A 13,136-nucleotide genomic window follows, 5' to 3' on the forward strand; every position below is an offset into this window, starting at 1 on the left:
ACTGTATTAAAAGACAAAGGTCACTCTTTTGAAGTCAGCAAAGTCCCCATTTTGGACAGAGAGGACTGCTGATTTGAAAGAGGGGTCAAAGAGGCCATCTACAGTAGGTTAGAGTTGAACAGCCCTCTCTCAACAGAGGGGGAGAGACATACATCATCTATCTCCAGTCTACAACACAGTCCTTTCACCAGTTCCAAAAAGGCTCCACAGCCATTTGCACTATTCAAGACACTGAGGACACATAAACCTCCAATGGGCCTCAATGACTTGCTAAAAGAATGCAAATGACCAGCTGTCTGCAAGGAATATAAATCCTTCCATTCCCCACCAACTAGTCAAAGCTGAAGAAGCTTCTTGGATGAAGCAAAACATCTTCAAAGAAAAACAAGAAAGTCAAATTGCCTATTGAAAGAGCACCTTTGGGACAACCATGACCTGTAGGACTGAAAATCTCCACAGACATGTCCCTGCTAAGTATAAAAAATAACAGAATAACAGACTTGGAATGGATCTTGGAGGTCTTCTAGTCCAACCTCCTGCACAAGCAGGAAACCCTATACTATTTCAGACAAATGGTTGTACAATCTCTTCTTAAAAACCTCCAATTACTGGAGGCAAGTTGTTCCACTGATTAATTGTTCTGTTGGGAAATTTCTCCTTAGTTCTAGGATGATTATTGTTATTGGTAGGTGTTTGTCAACCAACCTAGAACTAAGGAGAAATTTCCCAACAAAACAATTAATCAGAATCTTATCCATCTGCTATAAACAAAAACCCCTTAGGCTTGATGATTTCTTTCTTGATAAGAATCTTCAACCTTAATGGTTTCACTTTTGGCAAAACGGAAAACCATTCCAAGATAAGATAGCTGTATCCTTCTTATTCTTCATAAAATCTAATTGGATGAGACTATTGAAAAAACAAGTGTACTTAATCAGAAAATTCTCATAGATGAAATATTGATGCAGACCTAACTGAAATTGGCATTCCTAATAAATACATATCTTTTGAGGGATCCTTGGTGGTCTCTGAGCTTGGCTGTTTTCTTACAGTCCTTTCAATACCCAAACATCATCAGTGCTAGTAATGAAACATCTACTAGCTCAGAGACTACCAAGGACTCCTCACTTCAACTCTAAGCTACAAATATTCTCCTCTATTGGTAAGTGTCTTTTGTCTGCCACTGCTTCTTCAATTGTAATTCTGTGATGTTTTTGAAAGGGCTGGTAAATATTAATTGTCTCTACCAAGGAAAAGATGAATTTGTCATTCTTTGCAAACACAATTACTGATCCAGGTTCTGACATTCAAAAAATTTAATAACAATAAAATTAATTAATTTGTTTGAAAATTATTTAGTGTGTGAAAATAGTCAGTGGGTTCAATACAAATAATTACCTGTAGAAAATGCTGACTGTATGTGTCTGGGCTTGATTATGTTTATGCAGCCAATAAATCTCATCTCTCCAATTAAGCACAGGCATCTGGCATTCAAGAAATTCTTATATTTTAGGAGTTTGGGAAACATTTTTTCAGTTAAATTGTTTATAGGTCTAAAACACAGTAATCTATTTCTAATGTTATCCTGTTGTTTGAATATTGGCCTTTCATCCTTTTATTTTTATTTTGTGTTTTGTTTTGGAAGAGAACATATCTATATTATAAATTCTGAAACACATTATATGATAAATGGAACTTTCTTTTGAAAAGTTGGGCCTGGTTCCTGGTAACTATATGGATTTGTTCATATTGTTTTCTTGGCAGTACCAAGAAAGACATTTGTCACTACGTACTTTCATGATTCAATCAATCCATCCATCCATCCATCCATCCATCCATCCATCAATCAAAAGCTTTATAATGTAATTTACAATCCTGGGATTTTTTTGGGTGGTTTCCTTACCAAGTATTAGCAAGGTCTGATTATTCCTAGCCACAGTTAGCCAGACTGAATCACTTACTGTATCTTTACTGATATGCATGATATACTGTTAAAATAATGTTTTGAACTCATGCATATATTACAAGAATACAATATATGTTTGATCTATCAGAAATAATAACTATATGGAAATGTAGTTATTTATACAAACTCACTTACTAAAGACATTTTTCCTTAATTTCCTAAATTAAGCATTATTCAGTTCCTGCTGTTTCCTTGTAAAAATCTACCCCCAGAAGATTGTAAATGAGGGGTGAAACACCTTCTTCTTTTTAAATTGAACATTCATCTCATATTTTGGCCACATTATATAAAATGATATGGTAAAAGTAGAGAATCTTAGCATAGCTCTTTATTTGGAAGCAAGTTCATCCAAAAGACCAGATCAATTTCTTTCATGAAATAACATTCATATTTTATATTAAGTTTCATCCTGAAGATAAACCATATTTTAACAAAGTGTCATACATTAGCATCCTGTAAACATACTTGCTAATTTAGGGACTTTAATCTGGTCACTGCTAATGCCATCTCCACCATCAGTCACTGCTTTCACTTCTATAACATAATCATTGTTTAAAGGAAGCAAAAGTTCTGCAGATGTTCTGTTTGTGTCCAGGATACTGAGCTGGTTCTGACTGCTAGTCCAATATAAAACCTGCAGCATTAAAAAAAAGTGATGACTTCAGTGATACTACTTAATCATCATTTTATATCATTTCTAGGTAGAAGAAAAAAAAAGATTCCTGAAAAAAGGGTTGAAAAAGAGACTGGATATTTTGGTTTCTCAATCATGGGATCTTTTAAACAAATAGATTATTATTCTATTGGAATTTGTCTTTATCTGTACCAAGCATTCACGTAAGTATGTAAGTAACTAGGATATGGATATTGAAGCAAACAAAAAAAAAGTATGAATATTTATGGACCATAGTAAAAGAAAGCTTGCATATAAGCAAGAAATTACTCTGGATAGAACTTAACTGTCTTTTGTGCTACATTTAAATGATGATTCATTTCAGAACAACATGCAGAATTCCACTATAATAAACATTCTTCAGAATACAATTAATATACAAATGGCCATAGTCCAGAGAATTTATTAAACTATTTATTATGTGGACTGAAGGAATATTTTGTTCTAAGCAACTCTGTGAGGTAAGAAGCTTAATTAAAAGCAGTTTCAAACTGATGTTATTCTGCATATTCTAAAATATTATTGTTAATGTTACTAATGGCTAGTCAGCATTCTGCATTTAGTAACTTTTTCAGATTTACTTTATCTTTCCTAATTCCCAATAGTAAATCAGACATTGAGAGAATGGGAAGAAAGGAGAAAGGCATAATATAGTATATGTTCCTTACAGTCCCATTCACAAGCCCAAAAGATCAGTTCCCAGAACTCATCCTAGGAATAGGCTACTTAAGGGATACTTAACACTATTGCTTCATATGTTCATATCATTTGCTTTAAAGTTTACTGAATAGTCTTGGACAACCACTGCCTCTCAGGTGGGCTATAGTTAGAAGGTTGTATGCTGTACAAATTTTGCTGAAGAAAGGATTATGTACAAAGATAAAGACTAAAAAATTAAACGGGTGAGAACTGTAAGAAAACAATGCATATAGTACAACCTCAATTATCTGGACATCCATTCAATAAATTTCAAGTGCAACAAGAAAGTTTTACTTACAGCTTCACTCCAAACAATGGACAAAATCTTTGTTTCCAAAGCAATTCAGACAATTGATGTAATTGCGTAATTGTATACTTTTTATGTTACATTATTTGTATAATCATCAGTCAACTAAAGCACATTGGTGCATAGATATAAAACAGCAATTAAATAATTATGCCTATTAACTAAGTATTACATTTGAATTTAACGGACATTCAGATTTAACAGGCATCGTTTCTCCCAAAATAATATATTCAATCAATCAATCAGAATAGAGGTGGAAGGGGACCTCTATTAGTTCAACCCCTACTGAAGCAGGGGACCCTACATCATTTCAGACAAGTGGCTGTCCTGTCTTTTCTTAAAAACTTCCAGTGATGAAGCACACACAACTTCTGAAGGCAAGCTGTTCCACTGGTTAATTGTTTTCACTGTTTCTCCTTAATTCTAGGTTGCTTCTCCCCTTAGTTTAGTTTCCATCCCTTGTTCTTGTCTTGCCTTCTGGTGCTTTTGAAAATAAGCTGACCCGCTCTTCTTTGTGGCAGCCCCTCACATATTGGAATACTGCTGTCATGTCACCTCTAGTCCTTCTTTTCTCTAGACTAGGCATACCCAATTTCTGCAATTGTTCTTCATATGTTTTAGACACCAGGCCTTTAATCATCTTAGTTGTTCTTCTCTGCACTTTTTCCAAAGTCTCAACATCTTTTTTTGTAATGATGTGATCAAAACTAGATGCAGTATTCCAGGTATGGTCTTTCTAAGAATTTATAAAGTGGTATTAATTCTTCACGTAATCTTGATTCTATTCAATTGAGTACATACTTTCATGATATGATGTAGCAAGATTTACCAAAATTACGCACATGCTCATGAGCCACAGTGGCAAAGTGTTAGAATGCAGCATTGCAGGCTAATTCAGCTGACTGCTGGCTGCCAGCAGTTCGATTCTCACTGGCTCAGAATTGACTCAGCCTCCCATCCTTCTGAGGTCGGTAAAATGAGGACTCAGATTGTTGGGGGAAATAGGCTGGCTCTGTAAACCACTTAGAGAGGGCTATAAAGCACTGTGAAGTGGTATATAAATCTAAGTGCTATTGCTAAGTGCTAAGCATATTTCTTCAGAAATCTTAACCTTCCATATCTTATATAGTACTAATACATTTTTATCCTTATGGAATAAAATATATAATTGTATCTACATAAAAAAGGAATGTATCTGCAGTCTCAGGATAATTTCTTCTAGATTTAAGGAAGCACACAAAAAGTTTAGGAAAATCTTTGGGAAATTAGCTACTCCCCAATCCTTCAGTGAGGACTGAATATATTGGATATGAGACTCAATGCATGGAGTTTCATCTAAATTACTGAGTAATGTAGTTGTGGTGAGAAAGAGAATGCTGATATTTTAAAAGCGCAGTTTTAGTTACATCATCACTGCCTTGCTGGAACTTACCTTGTAGCCCACTACTTCTGACTCATTGTCCATGGCATGCACCTGTTCCCAGTTCAGCACTACCCTGGAATCTGTAATGTTCCACTCTAAATTTCCTGGAGGCTGGCTGGGTGCTTAAAAATATAATGAATACAAGATTTAAATTTACTTGGCATTCGAAGTTTCAAAGCAAATAATTCAGGTACCTGACTGTCACTACATCCTTTGTACACTGTTTTTGTGTTTGGAAACATTTAGAAGGATATGATTTTAAAGTGACTGAATTCCATTGAATATTCTGCTGACTGAAATTCACACCCAAGCCTGCAAGTGATGTTTATGCCATTTCAAACATGCATAAATAAACATTACTGCAAACTAGGATGAAATGCATGCAGACACATAGACACACACACACACACACACACACCTACAAGAGATCCTTTGCATAATTATCTACGCAATTGTAATTATTCTCTTTTTCTCTTCTTCCTTTAATTTAGTGGCTTGTTCCAGATTCCTATGAATGACTGCAAAAAAGACACTACTTTACATTTTGAATCAAATGATGGAAAAACAACAGCCATTGATTTTGCAAGGAGGCATTATCTGAACTGTTGACAATTTAATTGCTGAATAAAATAATTACAATTATAATAAAATAGGAAAAAAATCAATGTATTTGGAATTCCCTGAAAATCAGGAATCCTAGAATACATTTGCTGACATGGAAAAAGTAATTGAATTGAATTGAATTGAATTGAATTCCACCAAAACTGAATTAAGAAGTCACTCTTATAGATACTGTTAAAATTGTTCAGAAAACTCAGTAGATTTTACTTAATCCTATTTGATTTTCAGGCAAGAACTATTTTTTGCAACTCGCTATTTTCTAAAATTACGGGATAATTAGATTAGCAGTTGGTCAAGTATTAAATAATTAAATCTTGGACATCAATTTCTAAACATGCTAATGATCAGTTGTGTAGCTTTCTCTCAGGATGACCTCCTATTTAATAGGCATTGATAGTATGACTATGAATTATTAGGCACATGAATTAACATCTGTGTACTATAAATATATGTGCAAAAGGAAAGTATAAGAAAACTGGGGACTGGAAGAAAGGTAAAGATGGAGGGAGAAAGAACAAAGAATTATTTGGTTTCGATTTTGTACTGAGCAAATAATTTTGGAGATTATATTGAAATGATTGATAATGTTCTACTAATTTATAATGACCACATAAACAGATTTTCCCCAGAAATTTCTGACTTCAGACTGGTCTTTCAGGTCATCCAATGATGCATCTCTTATTACTGTAACTGAGTTCATTGATCTTGCTGCTAGCTGTCCTCTTTATTACATCCTTCCATCTTTCCCAGAATTACACATTTCTCAAGTGAACTAGATCATTGCATAATATGTGCAAAGTATGATTATTTGAATCTGGATATTTATGCTTCAAGTAAGAAATCTGGGTTGATTTTTTTGTTTTCTTGACTATCCACTACCAAGGTTCAAAAGCATTAATATCCCTATTTCTTCAAAGTCCAACTTTTGGTGTCACAAAAAACACCATTGCCTGCATGATTTTGATCTGTGTATGAATAGACACAGAATATCTTTTCAAAGACCTTCATGGCTAACTACAATGGGCAAATTTGCAGGGTAGTTGTTGACTGGTGGTTCTGATAGTACTAATAGTCAATCCTAAAAAGTAGAAGGTATCCCCCATTTCAATATCTTTTCATTTCTAGAGATGGTTACTGTTTGATTTTGTTTTTATTTATACTAAGTCCCATTTTATCACTGTGCTCCCTGACATTCATTATTGGAGTTTTGCAATTCCCAAGCTGAGCTAAAGCAGCAGATAAATGCCAATCAATTACTGTAATATGGTCTTGAGCATATACTTATCATTTTCAAGGATACAGAATAAGAAGAACGAAAGAAGTTGGTAAATATGTCTATTAATGTATCAACTAAGAAACAGAAGATAGCAAACAGGATGTTAGAACAAATGGTAGAAACTGCCAAGAAGAGAAGAGAAACCATAGTCAGAAAAGATAAAGATCTGAGGAAGGAACTAAACCAAGAATTTCAAAGAACTATTAGAAGAAACAAGAAGTAGTTTTACAATGACATCTGTAAAACATCAAAAGTGAACTTGTAGAAAAACAAGAAGTCTTAAAAAAAGTTTCTGAACTTAGAAACAATTTACACTCTCTAATTGGTATGCTAAACGTTATTTTTTTCTTTCTTCCATTCAATCATGTCTGATTCTTGCAAACTGCCTGAACAAGTCCCTGAAATTTTCTTGGCAAGATTTTTCAGAAGTGGTTTGACATTACCTTCTTTCTATGGCCGAGAAAAAGTGACTGGCCCAAGGACCTTTGGCTTTGTGCCTAAAGTGGAACTAGAACTCACAGTTTCCTAGTTTGTAGCCTGATGTCTTAACCACTGCACTAAACTAGCTCTCTTAAAGGATACTAGTGGGCTGATGATAACTGAATCAAAGATCAGACAAAGATGAAAAGAGTATAATGAAAATCTATACAGAAGAAATATTAACAACCCAGATATCTGAGAAGATAGTTGCCACTTACAAAAATCTCTGTTACTGAGAGTGTCTTGCATAGATAAGCAGCTATATAAATTGCATTAAGAAAAATATTGTTAGATCAGCACTCTGGACAGTACCAAGTTCGAAGCCTACAGAAATTTCTGCAAAATCCATACAAAAATGGCAAGCAACTCTCTGAAATATTTGTGACAATACAACAACACTAACAGAACTTTGCTAATCCAGTTTGATGTGTGTTGATCACAAAAGAGAAGCAATACCTAGAAAGACTCATTGGGTGTGCTGAACCACATGGCAGGATAATAAAGGAGAGGAAAAACAGAGAAAATGTTTTTATTTTCTATTTCTGTTACTGTTCACAAAGCTGTTTAAAACTTTGCTTGTAGTTACTCAGAATGAAAGGTGTTAAAGTAACTTTGAGGCTTGGTAGAGATGGAGATTAACTTTTCACTTCAAACTTGGGAGAATGGAAGCTAAAATAACTTATGCTACTACATCTTCATCCCAATATATAGCTCTTGATATATGTACATACAAGTCTGTACAGGTAATCCTTGACTTGCAACTGTAATGGAGCCTTCCCATTATGGTTGTAAGTTGTGACAACTGTAAAGTGGATCATCAAATGACAGACCAGATCAACACATTTACAGCATTGTTTATTGTGGTAATTAAGCCAATAACATGGTCATTAAACCAACACCAGGATTAAGTGAATTGTTCATTGTGGTAAATACCAGTTTTTGGTAAAAATCTGACCATGGGATATTGCAAGCAGCCATAAATGTGCCTGACTGCCGAATGCCTGAAATGCAGTCATGTGACTCAAGGGGCAGGAGAAGGCGGCTGTCAGAACTTCAGAATCAGGTCAAAAGTATCATTAAGGAAATCCATAGTAACTTCGAATGGTTACTAAGCAATAGGTCATAAGCTGAGGACTACTTGTACACAAATTCTTAATCAATGGAAATTCAAAAATATCCTTATACAGAGGAAAATGAAATAAGTTCTGGAAGAACCAGGCTTTAATGAACAAATGAAGCTCTAGAATTCATGGCTTTCTAATTATCTTCAGTATAATAGTAATGTTTCTAATACATTGAGAATATTGGGGCAGGAATATAATTGCTTTTCTGTTGTCCATGGGGTTGCGATGGGTCAGACACGACTTCACAACTGACAACAACAATAATCTCACAATCCCTATAGTAGCATGCACGGCATTATATTTAAATTGTTATTTCCTTTCCACAAGTTACAAGAGTAATTTTTAATTCACTGAGATAGCAATGTATACATTTCCAAAGAACAGAGCAGAGAATTCTAAGATGCTTTTTAAAAAGAGGTGGGTATTTTTGACTTGGAAGTAACGGGTTCTCATTTCTGCTCTTAATGATCCTGAAGTACCTACGTGGTTTTTTTGTGGTAGCATTGACAGTGGCACTGAAAGGACCTGCTCCTGCACTGTTGTATGCTCGAACAGCTGTATAATATACCAAGTTGCTCATCAAGCCTGTTATTTTCACCGATGTCTCCTTTCCGGTGGCTCTTACTTTGTTTGAAGACTGTTCTTGCAGACCATTGTTCCAGTATCTTACCTAGAGGGAATAAGTAACAGCTTAATTTAAATCACGCTGTTGACACTATTGTTTGGTGTCATCTGTTGCTTAATTAAAATAGCTGAAATGCAGTTTTGTTTCCGGGCTATTGTGGGAAAAAAACATTAGGAAGAAAAATATATATTCCTATGAAATCCAAAAGAGTTTTATTTTGATTTGAGGAAGATACCAGTATATTTACTGAATAGACATCTACCACTGGATGGGCATACCAGATTTTCTACTGTGATGTAGATAAAAACAGCAGAATCAAATTGTGTATCTGAGAATCAAATTGTGCACCTATTTTTGTAGTGAACTCAAAAAATCACATAAAGGTCTTGCTCATATTCAATTTTCCAAATGTGTACTTAAATGTACTTAAAGGTTTATACAGGTTTATACAGAATGAATTTAGATGGAAGATTATGTGATTTTCATGGGCGAAGATGCAGCAGATACCAACCAAGCATATATAAAGTTGGTTGCCAGTTAATTTTCATTTTCAGTGCAGTTTTAGTGAACTTGCTATAATTGATCTGGTGTAATGCCAGCAAAAAAGCCAAAACTCAAGTTGTGTATGAAAATCTGTGAATTTTTACATTTGGCTTTTATATTCCCCATAAGATCAGATTAATTTTCAGCTATGCCATGTGTTCATCTAGGTTCAGAAGCAGAAAGCTGCTTTTTCAACTTTGAAGAATCACCCATTTAAGTAACTTTCCTCCATAAAGTAGGAGTAGGGGTGGGGGAATGGGGAAAAAGTAAAAATTTCCATGACTCATTTTCCTATTGTGAAATAGAGACAAGATGGGTGATTTTTAATAGCAAACATAGGCTTACTATTGCAAAGTAATAATTATTTGAAAGCGAAAAGCATCCCATCGCAGTAAGAAAGAAGAACAACAGAAATTTGGTTTTACCTCATAGCCCAATAATCTCCCACTGCCCATTTTCCAAGGAATGGGAATCCAGGTAACTTCAATTGTGGAAGAAGAGAGACTATTTGCAGAAACACCAGAAGGAGCGATTGTAGGCTCTGAGTTAGGAAACAAAGAACAAAAAATAATAATGATTAAAAAACAGAGAAATCTAAGATGACTGATTTGTCAGTCAATTCAAATGTCTGCACTGAGATTAATTATTCATTTGCAGATAAAATGCCTAATTAATTTATTCAGTAACTTACCCTCTTCAGCAGAATACACTGTGGCCACTGGACTAAATGGCCCCTCTCCTTTATTATTGTATACGCCAACCTTGACTTCATAGGGTGAAAATGGGAAGATGCTTTCATTCCTAAAGACATATCTTGGGGTATCAGGTGATGTAACAACTGTCTGTATCCAGGTTGTAATGCCAAGAGGTCGGAAAGCAACCACATAACCAAATCCTTCACCATTCTGTAATTCTTCAGGAACTGGCTAAACATGTAGATGGTATACAAATAAGATACTAAAATCATCATCATCATCATCATCATCATCATCCTTGTAGAAATGTAACCTTCCAATCTGACAATGGTTTGTGATCTCATAAAACCTCTAATCAACCATTTTAATAGCATAGCTTTCTGAGTGCTAATAATTTCAGTTTAGTAAAGGAAAAATGACCTCCAATACATGAAAATTTAGAATATTTTATTTTATTTTATTTTATTTTTATTTTTAAAATTTATAAGCCGCCCCACTCCCAGAGGTCTCTGGGCGGCTAACAATAAAAACACATAAAACATAACAAAACAAACAGTACAAGAACAGTCATCCAGGGGTCAGATTTTATAAACCCCAGGCCTGCCGGAAAAGCCAGGTCTTAAGCAGCTTACGGAAAACCACCAGGGTGGGAGCGGTCCTAATCTCCGAGGGGAGCTGGTTCCAAAACGTGGGCGCCATCACAGAGAAAGCCCTCCTTCGCGGCCCCGCCAAATGGCACTGCTTGGCTGACGGGACCTGAAGGAGGCCCAGCCTGTGGGATCTAACCGGACGAAGGGAACTATAAGGTAGTAGGCGGTCTCGCAAATAGCCTGGCCCTACACATAAGCTTACTTATTTGGCAATAGCCCCTAGGATATTTAAGTGGCTCTTACTGCTAAGACACTATATTAAATAAAGCTGAAAGAATGGCACATAGGACCTTGAAGCCCATGGAATTTCATACAGATAGTTTTGAGGGACTTACTGTTTTCCAAGTTATTTTAGCTAAAGCTTTGAAGACTATGCTCTGTTTGTTCTACAATGCCTTCAAATCTGTCAGAATTTTTTAAATCTATCCTTTTGATGACAAAATATATATCAAGTTAGTTAAACAAGTGCTTGACTTCAGGCTGACTCTTCACCTTGTTGTTTATTGATTAAAACCTGAAATTAAATGTGGCATGACATTATCTTATGCCTTTTCAATGAAGGTTAAAATACAACTACAAGATATACTGCATAAACGTATGTAGTGAACACTGTCAACGACTTATTAAGTACCTGTAGTTAACTGAGTCTATACAGAATATAAAGCAGATTAGACCTTTCTTTACATGAAATAGTAAGACAACAGACTAATATTAAACCAAATAGATATTTAATTTACTGCTATGTAACAAAGTTATATGTCTTAAAAGGAAGAGTTGGTAAAATGAGTAAAAGGAAGAATGAACAACATCTACTTCATTCTCAAGAAACCTTATAAAATCATTTTAAAGACATAACACCCTGTTGGATATAAAAAGAAATGAAATAACTGTAATTACAAAAAAGAAGATGGAAAAATATTAAAAAGGTAGAAATCAAAAAAGGAGCATAACATAAAGATTGTAACTAGTGAAATAGAATTGAAACCTAATTAGAGTGGCATTACAATAAGCTTTATCTGTAAGAAGGCTATGGAGTTATTCATATGTCAGGAAGGTGGAATATAATTCAAAATATGGCTATATGAATTAGTCATTCAGTTTAATGGAGGGCATTCCCACATGAGGTTTTCCCATTAAGTACCCCTTTTCTTCCTTTCTCTGTATAAGATTGTGGTGTTAGTGAAACAACTTAAAGACTCTTCTGTGTGTCTGTTTGGATAGCTGTCTATGATCAGTGGAGCTAAGGAAAATAGACCCAGGATTCTCCACTTGGTACTGCTAAACAAGTATGAAAAACCATGGATAATATTATGGAATGTTGCATTAACTGTGTAAATAAATGTATGAAAAATTGTACCACACTAAAATATCAAATTAGAAAAAAAAGAAACAGAATATGTACATAACAAGCCCATGATATGATATGTATTTGTTAGTTATTCACATTCACAGTTAGATATTCTGGTATGTAGGAATACATTTTAGTTAATTATGAATTACAGGAGGAGGGGGGGAAGGGGAGGGGGAGGGGGAGAGGAAGGAGGAGAAGGACTTACATCCCATGTTATCACCAATTCAGACCTGCTGCCTCCACCTCCACTTACTTCAGATGGTGGTACTTCTGGAACTGTGAAGAAGAAACCCACCATTACATGTTGTCATGTGCTGATAACCTTGTTAAGGACTGGGGTGGAGCAGGAGGGCAATTAACTGCTTCTGAACCTTTGAGCAACATTCAGTATCATAATGGTATTTCCCCCCCCCCTTTCAGGAGTTGGAGATTAGAAACACTTTTTCTAGTACTTCCTTAGTGGCTCATTTTGCTGGGTGGTTATAGAGAAGGACATATCAATGTAGTAGACATTAATTGTGGGGACTCATGAGGCTTAGTTTCTCCCCTTTATTTAACATCTACATGAAGCAGTTGGAAAAACTCATGCATTGGGAGTACAGTAATGCTTGACATATGACCAGCCACTTACTGACCATTCAAAATTATGATGGGCCTGGTAGGTGTGCTTTACAGTTTGTAAAGAATTTCTGTCAAAAATCAT

At 35.1% G+C, this 13,136-nt stretch overlaps 1 protein-coding gene across 2 annotated transcripts in view; it reads right to left on the bottom strand.

The window, feature by feature from the left end:
• The window catches only part of CNTN3 (contactin 3), a 166,557-nt gene that overhangs the window by 2,329 nt on the left and 151,092 nt on the right, over positions 1-13,136 (bottom strand). Inside the window, exons 14-20 of one of the 2 annotated variants that reach the window (XR_005555540.1) lie at positions 12,639-12,709; positions 10,429-10,663; positions 10,163-10,278; positions 9,053-9,239; positions 5,078-5,190; positions 2,432-2,600; positions 1,399-1,484 (exon numbers count right to left, since the gene is read on the bottom strand). Coding sequence is in view for 1 of the 2 variants with exons in the window: in XM_039333617.1 (XP_039189551.1) it covers positions 2,432-2,600; positions 5,078-5,190; positions 9,053-9,239; positions 10,163-10,278; positions 10,429-10,663; positions 12,639-12,709 (891 nt within the window). In the remaining variant the exon portion in view is untranslated. The remainder of the gene's footprint in view (positions 1-1,398; positions 1,485-2,431; positions 2,601-5,077; positions 5,191-9,052; positions 9,240-10,162; positions 10,279-10,428; positions 10,664-12,638; positions 12,710-13,136) is intronic. The other variant, XM_039333617.1, reaches the window with a different exon arrangement.

Source organism: Crotalus tigris, unplaced genomic scaffold, assembly GCF_016545835.1.
Source record: "Crotalus tigris isolate CLP2741 ecotype Arizona unplaced genomic scaffold, ASM1654583v1 scf7180000017625.6296891, whole genome shotgun sequence".
Lineage (NCBI taxonomy): Eukaryota > Metazoa > Chordata > Lepidosauria > Squamata > Viperidae > Crotalus > Crotalus tigris.